Consider the following 15,881-nt stretch of genomic DNA (forward strand, 5'->3'; position numbering starts at 1 on the left):
CTCAGTCCAGAAATGTGCAGTTCTAGGCACAGCCAAGATACTGCGCAGAACCCTCAAGCTCCCAGGCCTCTGGTAGAGGACCCGAGCTCAGAGGATGAAACAAAGACCACCCGCGGAGGGTGAGAAGGGAATTTTTTTTTTATATATATATGCACACATCTGCATAGTACAATAGATGTTTAGTTGATAAAGAACAAAACCTAATGCAAAAGTATCACGGTTTAATTTTAGCTAATGTAGCATTCTTTTACACCAGTATGTTGTTTTTGAGAAGGACTTGTTTCATAGGCCTAAAAAAACTATAAAACACAGGCACTGAATTGGCCACTAGCCTAGCCTGAATGAAGACTTCTGTCCTTTTCTCCATCCTCCATCCCTAATCACTGACATCACAGCTGATAAGGTATTAACTCCTGATAACTATTTGATAGAACATCACTTAAAAATGACAAGACTATCCCTTTATTACAGTAGTTTTTATATAGGCACCATTTTACTTTTTCAAGCAGCGTTACTTTAGTCAGAGTAAAACATTGACACCTCAGTTTGTTCTCAATTTTGTGTCTGAACTGAATAAATCTGTGGGGTCCTACATGAAAATGAAACAAGATTTTGCTACAAAACTTTTCATTCTGTTTTATATATATATATTCATTCAAGTAAAATGCTGAGGCAACAAGCGACCTGCCCAGCACTTATCCTGCCTGTTGGCCTTTAAAGCTTCTCTCAGTCCAGGGGTTTGTTAGGTCCATCGTTGCGAGTGATGATCTTGTACACACTCTCTCTGAAGCTGCTGTCAGAGGTCAGCCGGCGAGCCGTCGCCCGTAGCTCCTCCACGCTGCCATCCTCAGCAAACGACCTCGAGGGTTTCACTGCAGAGAGACAATGACGAGAGGACACAACAGCCAGTGAAGTAGTTAAGATTTTACATTTCAAAATAAAACTTTCACTGGTTTCAGCATGTTAAATATGTGTTCATCTTTGGGTTCTGTATGGTTGCTGAGGCAAATGAAGACATAAAGTTGACATGTCTGACTTTAGATTTGCTCTGTTATAAAAACAGTTTAATTCTGATGCCACAAAAATGTTGTATCTGTCAGCATATTGACCTAAAAATTAATCATTCCAACCATTCTGCCCTTGAAGTTCCAGCTGGTTCAAATGTTATATTCTTGTTGTAACTCTTGGAACAATAAAACTAATGCTTGTAATTCATGTAGAACTGATAAAGCTACGTTGCTGTAGCTAATAATGAAACTGTTATAAAGCTAACATCAGTAATAATACGACAAAAGGTACTCATATGTTTTCATGTAGGCTTTAGGAGTAATTGACTCATGTGAGCCAACTTTTAGATTATAATTCATCCAAAGAAGCAAAAAAATACAAATTAATACACAGTTCTATGTGGATGAACACACTGCTTTGGGATGAATTTATAAACAGAGTTATGAGATCTATATAAACACTTAAAGAAAACATGTCTTTAGATTTTTTTAATGCTGTTTATTAAATTTTTTAATTATTGTTTAGTGAACACTTATGGAGTAGGACATAGTTCATAGGAGCAATGTGGTAATGAGGTTGTAATATATTTTAATTAACATTTAAAGTCTGTTCATTGCTTTCCACAGCTACGTGTTCAAAGAGTTATCATAATCTTTATGTCCTCAGAGCCATATCTAGGTAAATATCAAGTCTTTGAACAAAAACCGAGTCTGCCAGGACTGGCTATGAAGGGCCATGCCATCAGACCTTGGAGCCAAAAACCCCCATTATGGCTCATCATCAACTTTATTTAGAAAAGCATTTAACACCAGCCACAGCTGAAACAAAGTGATGAACATCAGTAATAAATCAAATAAAAAAAGCTTAAAAATAAAGCGACAAGGCTAAACACACAATAATGAATTAAAAAATCAATTCCAAACACAGTAAAATGACCCAGTTAAACAGATAAAACCAAGTCTCTGTTAGGTTGAAAGCCAGTGAGAAAAAATAAGCTTTCAGACGGGTTTTAAAAATGGACAGTGAAGGGGCCTGTCGAACTTGCAAAGGCAGAGCGTTCCATAACTTGGGGGCACCAACAGAGAAGGCCCTGTTTCCTCTAAGCTTCCACTAACATTTGGGAATGACCAGGAGCAGCTGGTCAGCGGGCCTGAGTGACCGAGAGGGAGTGGAGTGGTGAAGAAGTGCCGGTAAATAAGGTGGGGCAAGGCTATTTAAAACCTTAAAATATATGGAATTGGTTCACCTCTTTACCACACTCCCCGTTTCCCTGGACAGTCGACCCTAAGTACTTGAAATCCTGCTCCTTTGTGACCTCTGACCTCCTTGTAGCCTTACTGTTCCACCTGCCTCCCTCTCATTCACACACACAGGTACTCTGTCTTCCTACGGCTGACTTTCATCCCTCATCTTTCAGGTTCATACCTCGGATGGATGGATGGATGGATGGATGGATGGATGGATGGATGGATGGATGGATGGATGGATGGATGGATGGATGGATGGATGGATGGATGGATGGATGGATGTCATGTGATACACACTCTTTAAAATTTTTGTTTTAAATCCTTAAAACTTTGGTATTGATATTCAAGGTCATCATTCCATTAGAATCTCATACCAGCCCGTGCCTACATCTATCAAGCATCCATCTATACATCTATCCTACAAATATCTGCTCATTTATACATCCATCCATAAAACAATCATCTTTGGATCAAACAACCTTCTATTCATCCATTCACCAAGCATCCATCAATCTATTCATTCAACAAATATCTTTTCATTTATCCATCCATCAAACAGCTATCCATGCATCCATCAATCAAGAACAAAACTCCAAGATGTAACTCTCCATCATTAGTAAATAAGTAGAAAATAATTCATCTGGACTTTGAAACCATCAGTGTGTGATACAAACTTACGCCAGTGCCGTCTGGAGGCTCTTCTTTGGACTCGACAACTCTTAATTCTGCGTGCAGCAGCTTTGTGAAGATACACCGCGTTCTTCATTATTGCTGGGAGCTTTGCCTCGATCTCCGCTGCGCAGATACACTCCTCAAAAAACTCTGAAGACACACCAGATACATGTGAAACCACATTACCAACAAAATGATGCAGACTTAAGGTCTTGGTGACCAGATATCCTAAAGGTATAGTCATGACTAAATTTAATTTAACTCATCTAGACTAATGAGTTACTGGGTCACCTAACAAAACAGTCATTGTAAAGTAGTTGAGAGCGTGTTTTTTGGTAAGGTGAAAGAGCATCAGTGCTTTTGTCAGTGTCTGTGTGCACGTGTGTGTTTGTTTGTCTGTAGTGTTAGCAAAATATTTCTTTTCTCTAACCCTAACCCATTGGATATAATTTATTAAAACTATAAAAGTAATTTTTGGATTTACATCTACAAATGATTAACTTTTGGAGTCAACCTACCAAAGCTAATTAAACCTAGCCAGTGTAAAAATGTTTATAACTCAGTGGAGTTCAGATACATTGAGCTAATATTTGGTGTAGTAGTAGCTGAGACTCATTCCAAACGCTTACTCTGAGCTCTACATGTTGCACGATATCTTTATTTAAAACTTTGGCTTTCAGTGTTGGCATCAACCCTAGACAAGTATTAACTCTTCTGTGGCCTTTGGGTCAAATTGACCCAAGGTTACCTCTCTTTGTCTCTCTCGCTCTCTCTCTTTTCAGGACTTCAGGAGGGTTAAACTACTAGACTCCATTAGGGAACCCAGATGGTGAAGCCAGAGCCATTACAGCATCCCCACAGGATAATGTCAGTTAGTCTAGCCACTGAGCACAACCATTGCTAAATCCTACTTGTTTTCCAAGTTGTTACTGGAACGCGGTAAAGTCGGGTCTGACATAATTCCCAGATCCGAGTTCCAACTTCCAAGGTAAATGGAATGCAGTATCAGTCAGTTTTACAGATACTGAGCTAATTTTGGTGTGGTGCTAGCTGAAAGTCAGTCCCAACACATTCTCAGAGTGCTAACAGATCTTGTGAAACTCACAACATCGTATGAGATCGCACATAACAACATTTACAAGGTTTGACCAAAACAGGTCTAACTCCATCATAAGATGATCTTATTTTAAAACTCTGGCATGGCGGTTAATATGCTTTCCTTCAAGGAATGCTAAGCTTTTAATTTTGTGTTGTTTGGGTGGGGGTTCACATATCAAAATGTCTACGGTGAAAATAGTTTGTAAGGAGATATTATAGGGAAAATGTATGCCGTGTTTAGCTCATATTGGAGAAAGGAAAAAAATATCAGCTACATTTGTTTGAAAAAAACTAAACACCATCAATGGCCACTTTACAGGATTGCCAATAATACAGACAACTTTCCTGGAATGTCAAAAAGTAAGAGGTGTCAGATATTTAAAGGCATGGCCAGGGAACTACAAAGTCTGAAACATTCATTTGTGTATAAAGTTGTGGGAACTGTGGGTGCCGAGGGTGCTATTGAGTCTCCTTGTGAATGACAAGAAAGAACAAGTCAATTAAAAGCCCAGAATTCTTTGAAGGATTGCTAAATATCTGTCGAATTGGGTGAGTTCTAGTAACTTTTGTGTAGGCTGAGGTCAGTTGGCTGTGGCAGCCATCTGGAACTGTGTTGACTCCAAAGATAATCACTTGTAGATGTACATCCAATGATTACTTTCTGAGAATTTAATTAAAACCAACCCACTAGTTCATGAGGTTTTTTTGCCAACACAGCACATACAAAAACATTATCACCTCTTTTCATTTGGCAGTGGATAATAACTAGTGGTATACGTGACTTATTCATGGGAGAAATTGAATCCCTGTTTGGTACATTTTAAAATTCTCACAGCACTGGCAATAAAAATAAAAAAAACATTCTCTCAAGGCTATGTTTGTGCATCAAACACTAAATGAACAGCTTCACTGCTTATAAAGGAGTTGAGAAAAAGAAACAGCCAAGTGCTGTCTGTCAAAAACACAATTCATTAAGTGATCACAAACAATGTTTATTGAGGGATGACTGGGCAATTAGGCCACATTCACACTGCAGGCAAAAAAGGCTCAAATATGCGACACATTTCTGATTTTTTTATGAAAGTCTGAACGTGACAGATCCAATACTTTCAAATCCAACCCAGGTCTTCTTTGTATGTGGTACTAAATCGGATACATATGGATGTTTTCCATCACGATGTGCTCATTCCTTGAGTTTAGTTTCTCGTCTGCTTTTAGGACATCACTTCCATTTCAGAAGTACAATTCTGTGCTGGAGTAGGCAGCAAGTGGCCAGATCAAATGTAAATACTGGACAAAACCAGCATGGCAGATAATAATGTTGTTGGTTCTCTTTAGAATTGATCCACACATGCCAACATGTGTAGCATCCATATTTACTTCTGTAAAGACAGTGTCCTGCATACAATGTCTTCTTCTGTGCCTGCGTGTCACTTAGGGGTTGTAGAATGTTCCTACTGGAGTCTGATGGTGGTCACATTTCAATTAGAATGTGAAAGACCACACAAAAATTGGACCTCAGCAAATAAATAAAAAAATGGAATTGAGCAATATGACCTGCAGTGTGAATGTAGCCTTAGATTGTTAAGGTGGTTCTTGAGCACACAATGAGGTGATCTTCAAATACAAACATGTAGTTTCAGCGACTGCACTCACTCTTCAGCTGTGACACATCCCCTTTCATCTTCTCATCTCCCTCTTTGGTTCGTTCCAGCGAGTTCAGACCTTTCTCCAGGTCCTGCAGAGCCTCCTCAGCCTGCTTCAGCTTCTGCTCCAGCTCCATTCGAGCCTCTATCTCCATCTTGGAACAGCAAAATTTAAAACACACAGTTCCAATAACTATGTAAAACTCATGTAACTGGTAAAGGATTATGAGCAGCTACATTTTTTTCTTTTTGAAGAACCTCAGTGAGCATTTCCTCCTTCAAAGCAACAGTCAACAATGCCTGAAGTGCTCCCTCTGCACTGGAGATAAAGACCTGACGATACAGGACTCCATTTTGCTCAACCTATGGTCCCACTGCAGATTAACAGATTTTCTCCTCACAATTTGGATACCAGTTCTGCTTCTAAAAGACCAAGATTTCACAGAGGAGAGGGTCAGCTTACTGGAGGGCATGAAGGCCAAATGATTTGTGCTGAAGCAAAGCATTAACAGCAGCCTTAAACCTCTCTGCAGGGAAGCCTGGGAAGACCAGTACCTGGAAGCATAGCTTCCAGATCTTGTACCCCAGGAGGATGCTGTCGAGACAAAGTATCAACATTTTTATTACTTTTATCTGAGCAGTACTTAATATCAAAAATCAAAAGATGCCAGCTGGGCTGCCCAAGGCTGTTTGGCGGCACCCAGCTGACAAATGGCTCAGAGGGTTATTGACTGTAGAGACGATACACTTATGACTAAGCAATTACTTCCAGAACTTTTTGGTCATGGCCCACTACAGCACTAAAAACTCCACTTTTATGGAGCTATATTTAACCTTGCTGCGCTCAGTGGGCATCAGTGCCTTGCTAGCATGCAATATGCTAGTGGGGATTGCCATCAACTTCCAAAATGAAAGGGCGAGGAAAATCAGCATAAGCCAGGACAGGTACAAGAGTGAGCTTGCTCTTCAAAGCCTCAAAGCTACTCTGGCACCTGTCAATGCATCGAGGGACTCTGTAATACAAGGGAGAGGAAAAGCATCCCTTTGAGTTTTATTATTAAGCTCCCTGTAGTCAACACACATTTGGAGACCACCATCTTTTTTGCTTACCAACATAATAGGAGAGGCAAATTACCTGCATCTTGAGCAACTGATTAATATATTAATATGCCATCTCACCATCTCATGATCAGACAGATGGATGTGCCTGAAGCAATGATGTTTAGGAGCATCATCAGTGAGGGATTTCGTGGACAATCGGGTTTGTACAACCCTGATCACTATCATGTGCTGAGAAGACAGAGGTGTACTTTGTGATAAGAGATCTGACCTTCTCCTGGTCTTCAGCTGACAATCGGGACAGATCCAGGACTTTTAACTGGTCTGACACAGACTCTGAAACAGACTGAGATACCACAGTGGCAACACCAGGTGATATCTCAGTAACACCTGCAGGTAAACTTACCATGTTGACCTCAACCAAAATGCATGTAGGCTGTGTCCCTCTCCACCCACACCAAGGAAGGAGATGCCAGGAATCTGCTTAGGATCCCATATAACTTTGGGCCGGCCCTGAATGTGGATTAGCTGTGGCGGCCATTTTGAATTGGATTGTTGTCGTGAGTAGGGCAGCAAATGAAGCCTGCTTGGTCACCTTAAGCTCAGCCTCTGTTTGCTGCTTGTCCACGGTGAGCTGAGACAGGGACTGCTGCAGCGTCTGGGCCTGAGCGGAGTAGAACTCCCTCTCCTGCTGCAGGACTTTAGCCCGCTGCTCGTTCTCCTGGAGCCTAGAGCAAAGAAACACGGTCCAACAAGAAAATCAAGACAACACATACACATTACAGAATCAGATTTTGCAATCCTTAATCAACTGCGGAAGATTAGTTTTATTTTGTTGTATATTTGGTTCTGGTTGCATAAATCTACATAAATACACACTTTAAACTAAGTTTAACAATAAAACAAGAACTATACATTTCATTTTACCAAGGACACCAATCTTTTTGTGGCTTTTTTGATTGTATGAAGCATTCAAACAATGCTTTTAGCTTCCTTTAGCTCTTAGCTAATGTTCTGCTTCATTTAGCTCAACAATTCAGTTTCAGCTTTTCAAGCAAATTTCAGCAAAGTCGTTCAGCGCTCGACATTCACACTGCATTTTCTCAGAAAATGCAATATCCCTAATTTTTAAGTGTTTTACATGTTTTTAAATGTGACAGTTTAGTAAGTTCTGGAAAGAAATTTGATCAATGTCATTTGTTTTTGTTTAATCTGCCAAGCTAAGCTAATGCTAAAACCCCAGAAATCCATGTTTAATTAGTAGATCTGAGATCAGCTGTTATTTCTCATTTAACTGTCTTAAGGAAAATATAATTTAAAATAACTACTTATTATTATAAATTGAATTGAACTCAAAAACTGAATAAATAACAAAGGCTTTTGCTGTTCTTTTTTTATTGCAACTAAATCCTGTGGTCATCTGTTGAATTTGCTAACCTTATACCGTATATCTGACAACATTTACAGTTTTAACACTATTCTTATAATTATTTTATCTTTGAATTATATTATTTATGGTCCTGAAAGTACATACAAAAGTAGAACTATGCAAAAGTAGAACATTCTATTTGTTTCACATTTTTGTCTTTTTCCTGTAATAAATGTCTGAACAAATTTTGTTTTTTGATGTTGTTACAAATTTGTAAAATTAGGCCAGAGATCTTCCAGTAAGGTCTCTTTTTGTGTTTTAGTTTTCCATTTTGTTTTATTTGTTAATGTGCCGTTTGCAGTGCATGTTAGGATCGTCATGCTTTTGCATGTTGCCACGTGACAGCAATGCATCATGTTGACATGACGCAACCAAATGGTCCAGCTGAGAGGAAGAGGAGCGAAGGCCCAGTTCAGTGAAACCCAGTGTTATGGATCGCGTGTTTCAGCACTCGTTGCTGAACATTAGTGCTTCACAGTCAATAACAGCAGCCTGTAATATCCCATTTACTGCACCCAATCAATGAGCTGTTTTTTTCAGATCGATGTGCATTTCCACTAGTAGTTACATCCTCTGCACCATTAACAGGGAAGTTCCCCTGCAAAGCTCATAATCTAATACACAGTCACCAGTGTAATCTAACGCACAGCTTCGGCTTGTGAAACATGTTCAGTAGCAATTCTAGGGGATGGCACAGAGTGGCAGCTGCAGGCTACTTATTATATTTTTGTACATTTTGTACAATTTTAAAAGCCAAGTACATATGTACAAAAAAAAGACATCCTAACCATCAAAGTAGCTGCTGGAGGACTACATGCACTCTACCCCTGAGCAGTTAGTTGCTGCATACTCATACCACACCTTTGCCATCCCAACAAACAATCCACCACTAATTGTGTTGTTTTTATTATGAATAATTATGAATCTCTAAAAAACATAATCTTGCTCTTATTTTAAAAATGATGGACAAGTTCTTAAATTTATGTGCTATTCAAAGGATGTCAAAAAGCTATTTTGAAGCCATATGTAGTCTCTGAAATATGCAAGAAATTAAAATCTGTTAGACTGGATAAGTGCCAGTTGCTGGAAGGGAAGCCAGCGCACTCACTTCTCCACAGCATGTTCCTTTTCCTTCAGCAGGATCTTCATCTGCTCCTCAATGTGTTGCACATCCTCGTTCAGCTCCTCTCTGTCTTCCTCTACTGACCCTACCTTGTTGTTCTCCTGACCTTTGACCCCCAGCAGCAGTAGCCTTCGTTTTTTCTCTTGGGAAAGCTCCTAAAAGCAAAACAAGGGCATTCAGATTTTAACTCATTTTACTTGTCAAAAAGGTTTTTGAAAGTAGGTTTTAGTTAGATTGATATAGCTTATCACTTAATTCCAGGTGTTTCAAGAACATAAGTCTCAAGTAGACTTGTGTTCTGTAGTTAAAGAAGTGTTTTGCTTGTGAATTGATAAAGCTCCACATATGGGAAGCAAAACCCCTTCAGCTACAGAACAGAAGTCCAGTTGTTTTGTTTTTGTGTTTTTTTGTATTTTTGATTAATCACTGGACATCGACAGCTGATTAACTTTTGAAGTCAGTCCAATTCGTGATGGTTACCACACTCAATTTTACAGACACTGAGCTCAAATTTGGTGTAGTAGCAGCTGAGAGTCATTCACAACACATACTCTGAGAGGGAGATCTCACAATATTGCATGAGATTGTGCACTTTGACCAAATCAGATACAACTCTGTCATTTCTCAACATAAAAAAATCTTAATCTTAATCTCAAATTCTGGCATGAAAGGCAGCAGGCCTTTGTTTTTGTTTGTCTGGTTTATTAAAATAAAATCCTCCATAATCCCCAACACGCACGTCAAGCGCTAACACATCTTACAAAATCTCATAATATCGCATGAGATCTCACCGTTTAGCTTTTCAGTCATATTGCTAAGATATCCTCTTGGTGCAGTCTCATATTTTGCATTTGGCCTAATAATAAAAGTGTTTTAACTTTTAATACCTCTATGGACTCCTGCAGAGTAACAGTTAAACTGTTCAGCTCCTCTTTTTCACGCTCGACACTTTTCAGGGACTGAGCGGTGCCATCCAGATCTCTGCCAACAAACACAAAGCACCTGAGCGCTCAAACAACATCCTCCGAGCTGCTGATTAATAAATAAATGATGAGTACGCTGTTACAGTTTGATTTGCTCCTGCTCTGCCTTCAGCTCCAGGACCACCTCTTCATACTTCATTTTCTCCTCCTCCAGAACCTGGTTGAGACGCTCCAGCTCCTGCAGACACCCAAACGGACCACGTTAGGGCCAGTTTTCAAAGTAAAAACCCAAATACTTCAAATTGCATGCAGGGGTCTCACCTCTCGCTGTGCCCTTTGATGGCTCAGCTCCTCGGTCTCTTCCATCAGTTTATCTGAAGGAAAGCAAACGCATTTCACGTATCTGCCTCTGTTTCTTCAGTCTTTATCAAGATGACTTAGTCAGGTGAGTTCTCTCTTGTTTACCCAGGTATTCTTGCTTCTCCTTGGCCAGCTGCAGTCCCTGAGCCTCCAGGCTCTCGATCATGGCCTCCCCAAGCTGTGCGTTTTTCCACGTGCTATTTGTCAGGTATAAGAAAGAAGGATTAGGAAATTGAAACCTCCCAATTGTTTTTAAAAAGTCATCAATAAAAATGAGAGAAAGAGAGAGACTCTTGGCTTTACAAGAGTTTCTGTATTAATTGCTTCACAGGAGCATCATTGGAAAGAAAAGGGAATACTCACACTTTTCCTGACTCTTGCAGCATCTCGATCCACTGGACCTGCTCCTCCTCTGACTCAGCAGCCAGGACTATTGTTCCCTAGGAGATGAACATAGAGTATGACCCATCAGCATCCTGTCAGTAATGAGTTCATGATGTAAAACATACAGTAGATTTCTGTCTTTGGGTGGCCAAGGTAAAAATAAATAAATAAATAACGTTAATATGAAGTCCCTTCATCCCAACACATGTTGCCACCCTCACCATGTTTTACTCTTGGTAAAAACATTTTTCTGTCACCCTACACTAGCATTTGACTTTAATGGATTTTATTTCAAAAGTCTCCCATTTATTAAAGAAATAAAAGACATTTCACTTCTCATTAAAGAGGCAACTAGTTGTTACTGGTGGGAACTTTGAGATATTTAATAAATATCACATGGTGGTTTTTACTTCTCTGAAACTCACAAGAACCAACCTTCATTATTGGCTGAGTCAGCATTTAATGAAATTCAGTTTATTTGTACAGCACCAATTCACAAAAAAATAAAAGAAAATAAATCACAAACAGTATAAAATGCCAATTAGTAAAAGTTATCTAACTAATGAAGCCATCGGATCCCCAACAAAAACTAATCACTTGTTCCTTGTATCATGTTTGACATTTCCTGAAAATCTGTCAGACAGACGCTACTGAAAACATAACCTCCTTGTCGGAGGTAATTACACTTGTAAACACGGAGCATAGAGAGAGTAAAGACCGCAGCAGAGTGAGGAAATGTGGTCAACTTGTTTCCCAGCAGTCTGAGCCTATAGCAGCATAAAATGAAAGGCTTAAGCCTAGTCTTAAAAGTAGACAGGATGTCAGCCCAATGGAGAGAGGCTAAAACTGCAGAAATCTGATCTCTCCTATTAACTCATGTGAACTCTGGCAGCAGCATTTTGGTTCAACTGAAGACTTTTTAAACAGATTTTTGGACACACGGATAATAAAGAATTACAACAGTCCAGCCTTGACAAATGCATGGAGCATTTCTTTTGCATCATTTTGAGACGAGATGTTTTTAATTTGACTGATATTGCAGGGGAGCTGAACGGCAGCATCTTTAAAAGTCACTGAATTATGGCTAATTTTGTTTCAGCTAATGTTGTGGCGGCCATCTTGAATTGAATCGTATGCACTACAAACACAACACATACTGCTTTTGAAATGCTACAAGCAGCCTTTAATGTGGTTCAGTCCACAATGTGCGATTTAAATCTTGAGTTGAATGCTGAGAAATCAAAAAGTAATGTTGTTCTCTCCAATGCTGAGTCTAAACCACAGTTATTGCCGCTCATCACTACTTTTCAAGCCTCTCAGATTGAAGCAGTATCACAGTATAAATACGTAGGTTTTATTATTGATGATGCTCTGGCCTTTGTTCCCCATATCAAACACCTGGTGAAAATGTTGAAGCTAAAGTTGGGTTTTTACTTCAATCAGATCTTTTCTATCTTTTGAGGCTAGAAAACGTCTTGTTGCTGCTACGTTTTTGTCCATCTTGGACTATGGAGACGTAATTTATATGCACACATCTTCTCACTGGTTGCATACGTTGGACTCTGTATATCACAGGGCCATAGGTTTCATAACCAATCTTTGAACCCTTACCCACCATTGTGTTCTGGACAGCTTTATCCACCCACAGAGTCTGTCATTGGCATCATTTTATTTGCAAAACGATCATGGGTTTATGTCCCTCTTATTTCATTTCCTATATTGTTAAGAAGTCCTCAGGAGGCCGTTCTCTGTGCTCTGATGATTTAATTTTATTACCTGTATCTAATATTCATACAGATTATGGCAAAGAATCCTTCTAGTTTGTTGCTCATTTAGACTAAAATCAGCTGCAGAAAGACTTAAAGTTGAGGGAGTTGGTCTCTTCGAATGTTTTTAAGGCCATTCATAAAATTTTTATATCTGTTTGTAAACTGATATAGTATTTCTTAGTTTTCTGAGTATTTTCTTTTCTTTTATTTCTGCTATTTCTTCTGATGTGTTTTAATTTTACTGTGCTAACTGTGGTTATTATATTTCGAAGTGATTGTGTGCTGCTGCCACTCTTGGCCAGGTCTCTCTTGGAAAAGAGATTTTTAATCTCAACGAGATCTACCTGGTTGAATAAAGGTTAAATAAATAAATCAAAATCTTACAGTGAAATCTTCCAGGTTCACCACGATGGCAAAGGGCATCCCCATCTCCTCGTTTGTCGACACTACACATCCTCCGAGAGGTATGACTCCCTGAGACAGAAACAAGTTTGACTCCTTCATCAAGACATATTAAAACAAATAACTAATCTGTTTTGCTTTTTAGCCCTTGGATAGAGACGTTGACGAATGTTTGCTAACCTTGGGGTGGATATTGAAGTATCTGTTGGTCTCAAAGCTTTTCTTCTCGCTCTCTGCATAGTAGAGCAGGAAGCTGTCTTTGATGATGAAGAATCTTTGGACCAAAGACAAAGAAAGCAGCAGTGGGTGAACCAACTGAAAACTGAATATGAACATTTCTGCTGTTTTCAGATCAGTTTTTGCCTGTTTTAAGAATTTCCTTGACTGTTTTATTGAACTAAACACTTTTTCTTTCACTATCCTAAAACACAAAGTAAAAATGTGATGCTCATCACTGCCTGATCTGAATATAATGTAGAAAGGTTTTGGATTTTGTTTTCAAATGTGTCAAACACTTAAAGTTTCCTAAAACAGTTGCATTATCCATTCCAAATTCATTCTGGTGCAGTTTATACAGATTATTGAATGCAGATTGTTTGCATTTCAATGATTTTTCTTCCCATGAGAAAACTCTGACAAGGTATTTTAAATTGTATCATAAACTAGACAACTTTGCATTTTTGGCAAAGAAATTCAGCTGAGTGCTGAAAGACTTTGCTGAAATTTGTTGAAGAAGCTGAAACTAAATTCTTAAAGTTAAAACAAGCAGAACAGACACTGAAGCAAGCAAAACAAACGCTCAGTGAAAACAAACTAAAATGAGCAGACAACAACAGTGAACAGCTAAAATGTGCAAAACAGCAGTTATAAGCTAAAAGCAGCAGAACAGTATCTACAAACTAAACTGTGCAAAACAGTAACACAAATCTAAAATTAGCTGACCAGTATAGCAAACATCTAAAATGAACAAATCAAAGCCAAAAGTTTAATCCAGTAAAACTGTAACTGAAAGCTAAAATCAGCAAAACTGGCTAAAAGGTAAATTAGCCTAACTGTAGCTAAATGCTGACCAGGCATCATAAACATGCCCCAACACACCTGATTTGAATCAATGGGTGATTAACAGGCTTCTGCAGAACATGAAGAGGTGATTTAACCACTGAATCAGGTGTGTTGGAGCAGGGAAACAAGGAAACCATGCAGGATGGTGGCCCTCGAGGACCAGAGTTGGACACCCCGGCTCTAGTTGCTCAGTCTGTCTGTTCCTGGTTCCTGCCTCTGCCTGACCCCTCTCAGCTCTGTAAAGTTGATTCTGCCCCTTAATGCCTTGACCCCTGCCTGGCTATACTGGATTTTCTGTTAAATAATTACTGGAACAGATTCTGTTTTGAGCTTGGATGTTTTTGAATGACTCTCAATCAACTCTACCTCGAAAGAAGATCATCCATTAGCCCGATAAGATGATTCTTCTCAAGCAGGCTCCAACCCTCTAGACCCCAGCCAGCAGCTGGTGGATTTTTAAACTCAGACAAGTCAGAGGTTGTGGTTTTTGGACCTGAGCATTAGAAACAAACTTTGCAGCCTTTCACTTCCTCTGGATGGCATTAATTTGGCCTCCAGTTCTTATGTGAGAACCTTGCTGTTATTTTTGACCAGGACATGACTTTTAACTTTTTAGCTTTTGGAATCAACCAAATTCAAGATGGCAGCCACAAACAAATGACTTTCGAAAACATAAAAATGGCTTTAACTCAACCAATATTACACAAATTTAGCTTAAATTCTGTGTAGTAGTAGCTGAGCATTGTCCCCAAAAGACACTTTGAGTCCAACACATTGTGCAACATCTTTGCTGTTAACCTTGCCATTAACCTTTGGAGTCAACCCTGTTTCTCTGTTAGTAAAAGATCTCACAAAGCACTGAATGGATTTCACTGAAGCTCTTAGAAAGTAACTAATTGCTATATATCTACAACTGATTAACTTTTGGAGTCAACCCAATTCAAGATGGCTGCAACAGCTAGTCAACAACATAAGTTTTCATATTTCAGTGAACTTTACACAAATTCAGCTAAAATTTGTTGTCAATCACAAAACATTCTCCGAGCACTAACATCATGCGAGATCACAAAGAAATCTTGCTATATCCCAATTTGACCAAACAGTAATTAAGGACTACAATCAAATGAACAGTATTTTTAAAGTATTTTTTGCAGAATACATTATTGTGGATATAAACAGTCAGGTCTTTGAAACTGTTGGAAGAAAGCTTTCACTTCTTGTTTTAGATCCACCCAGAAGTGTTTGAACTGCTGTGATATGAAGCACAAAAACAGAATATTAGGTGTGAGAAGATCGACCTGAATAGGAGGTCAAACCCCCTCCTCACCTGCGGGACCACTTGGCTGATGGTCGTCCAAAAGGTCTCTTCCACAGCACGCCGTGCAGCTGCACTTTGGTGCTGATGTCCAGAACTTCAGAGTCCGACTGCTCCATGGACGACCACGGCGACAGCAGAGAGTTTCTGGATGAAGAGGAGAACATCCTGACTAGAATCACCTCACCCTGGGAGGTGGGGTCAAATAATATATTTTTTTAAAAATGCACTACACAGTGAGTCAATAAGAATTAGCCCAGAGGTGCTGCAGTCAAAACTTCAATACCAAATAGGAAAAGGAGAAAAATCCCAATAATTCATCAGGGTGGAATGATGCAGCTGCCAATACACTCATCAGCTGGAGGCAGACTGACTGCACCACAC

At 39.3% G+C, this 15,881-nt stretch overlaps 1 protein-coding gene across 1 annotated transcript; it reads right to left on the reverse strand.

Annotated features, from left to right (window-relative positions):
- Positions 1–66: 66 nt before the first annotated feature.
- On the reverse strand, positions 67–15,664 carry plekhd1 (pleckstrin homology domain containing, family D (with coiled-coil domains) member 1). The gene is made up of 13 exons (XM_017412284.3): positions 15,510–15,664; positions 13,301–13,394; positions 13,103–13,192; positions 10,929–11,005; positions 10,671–10,762; positions 10,527–10,579; positions 10,349–10,443; positions 10,170–10,263; positions 9,268–9,437; positions 7,326–7,458; positions 5,682–5,826; positions 2,934–3,077; positions 67–872 (listed from the first exon to the last, which is right to left on the reverse strand). Exons 1-13 carry the CDS (start codon positions 15,662–15,664, stop codon positions 727–729), a joined length of 1,488 nt encoding a protein of 495 aa, XP_017267773.1. The 3' UTR covers positions 67–726.
- Between the last annotated feature and the right edge of the window lie 217 nt (positions 15,665–15,881).

This window comes from Kryptolebias marmoratus, linkage group LG10, assembly GCF_001649575.2.
Source record: "Kryptolebias marmoratus isolate JLee-2015 linkage group LG10, ASM164957v2, whole genome shotgun sequence".
Taxonomy (NCBI): Eukaryota; Metazoa; Chordata; class Actinopteri; order Cyprinodontiformes; family Rivulidae; genus Kryptolebias; species Kryptolebias marmoratus.

What these genes read in the sequence shown, in the direction of transcription:
- plekhd1 (XM_017412284.3), bottom strand. Translation starts at nt 15,664, where the DNA reads ATGTTCTCCTCTTCATCCAGAAACTCTCTGCTGTCGCCGTGGTCGTCC. An exon ending in TGAACCTGGAAGATTTCACT is followed by an intron (nt 11,006 to 13,102) that starts GTAAGATTTTGA and finishes TTCATCTCCTAG; the next exon opens with GGAACAATAGTCCTGGCTGC. An exon ending in AAACAGAGGCTGAGCTTAAG is followed by an intron (nt 5,827 to 7,325) that starts GTGACCAAGCAG and finishes TGCTGTTCCAAG; the next exon opens with ATGGAGATAGAGGCTCGAAT.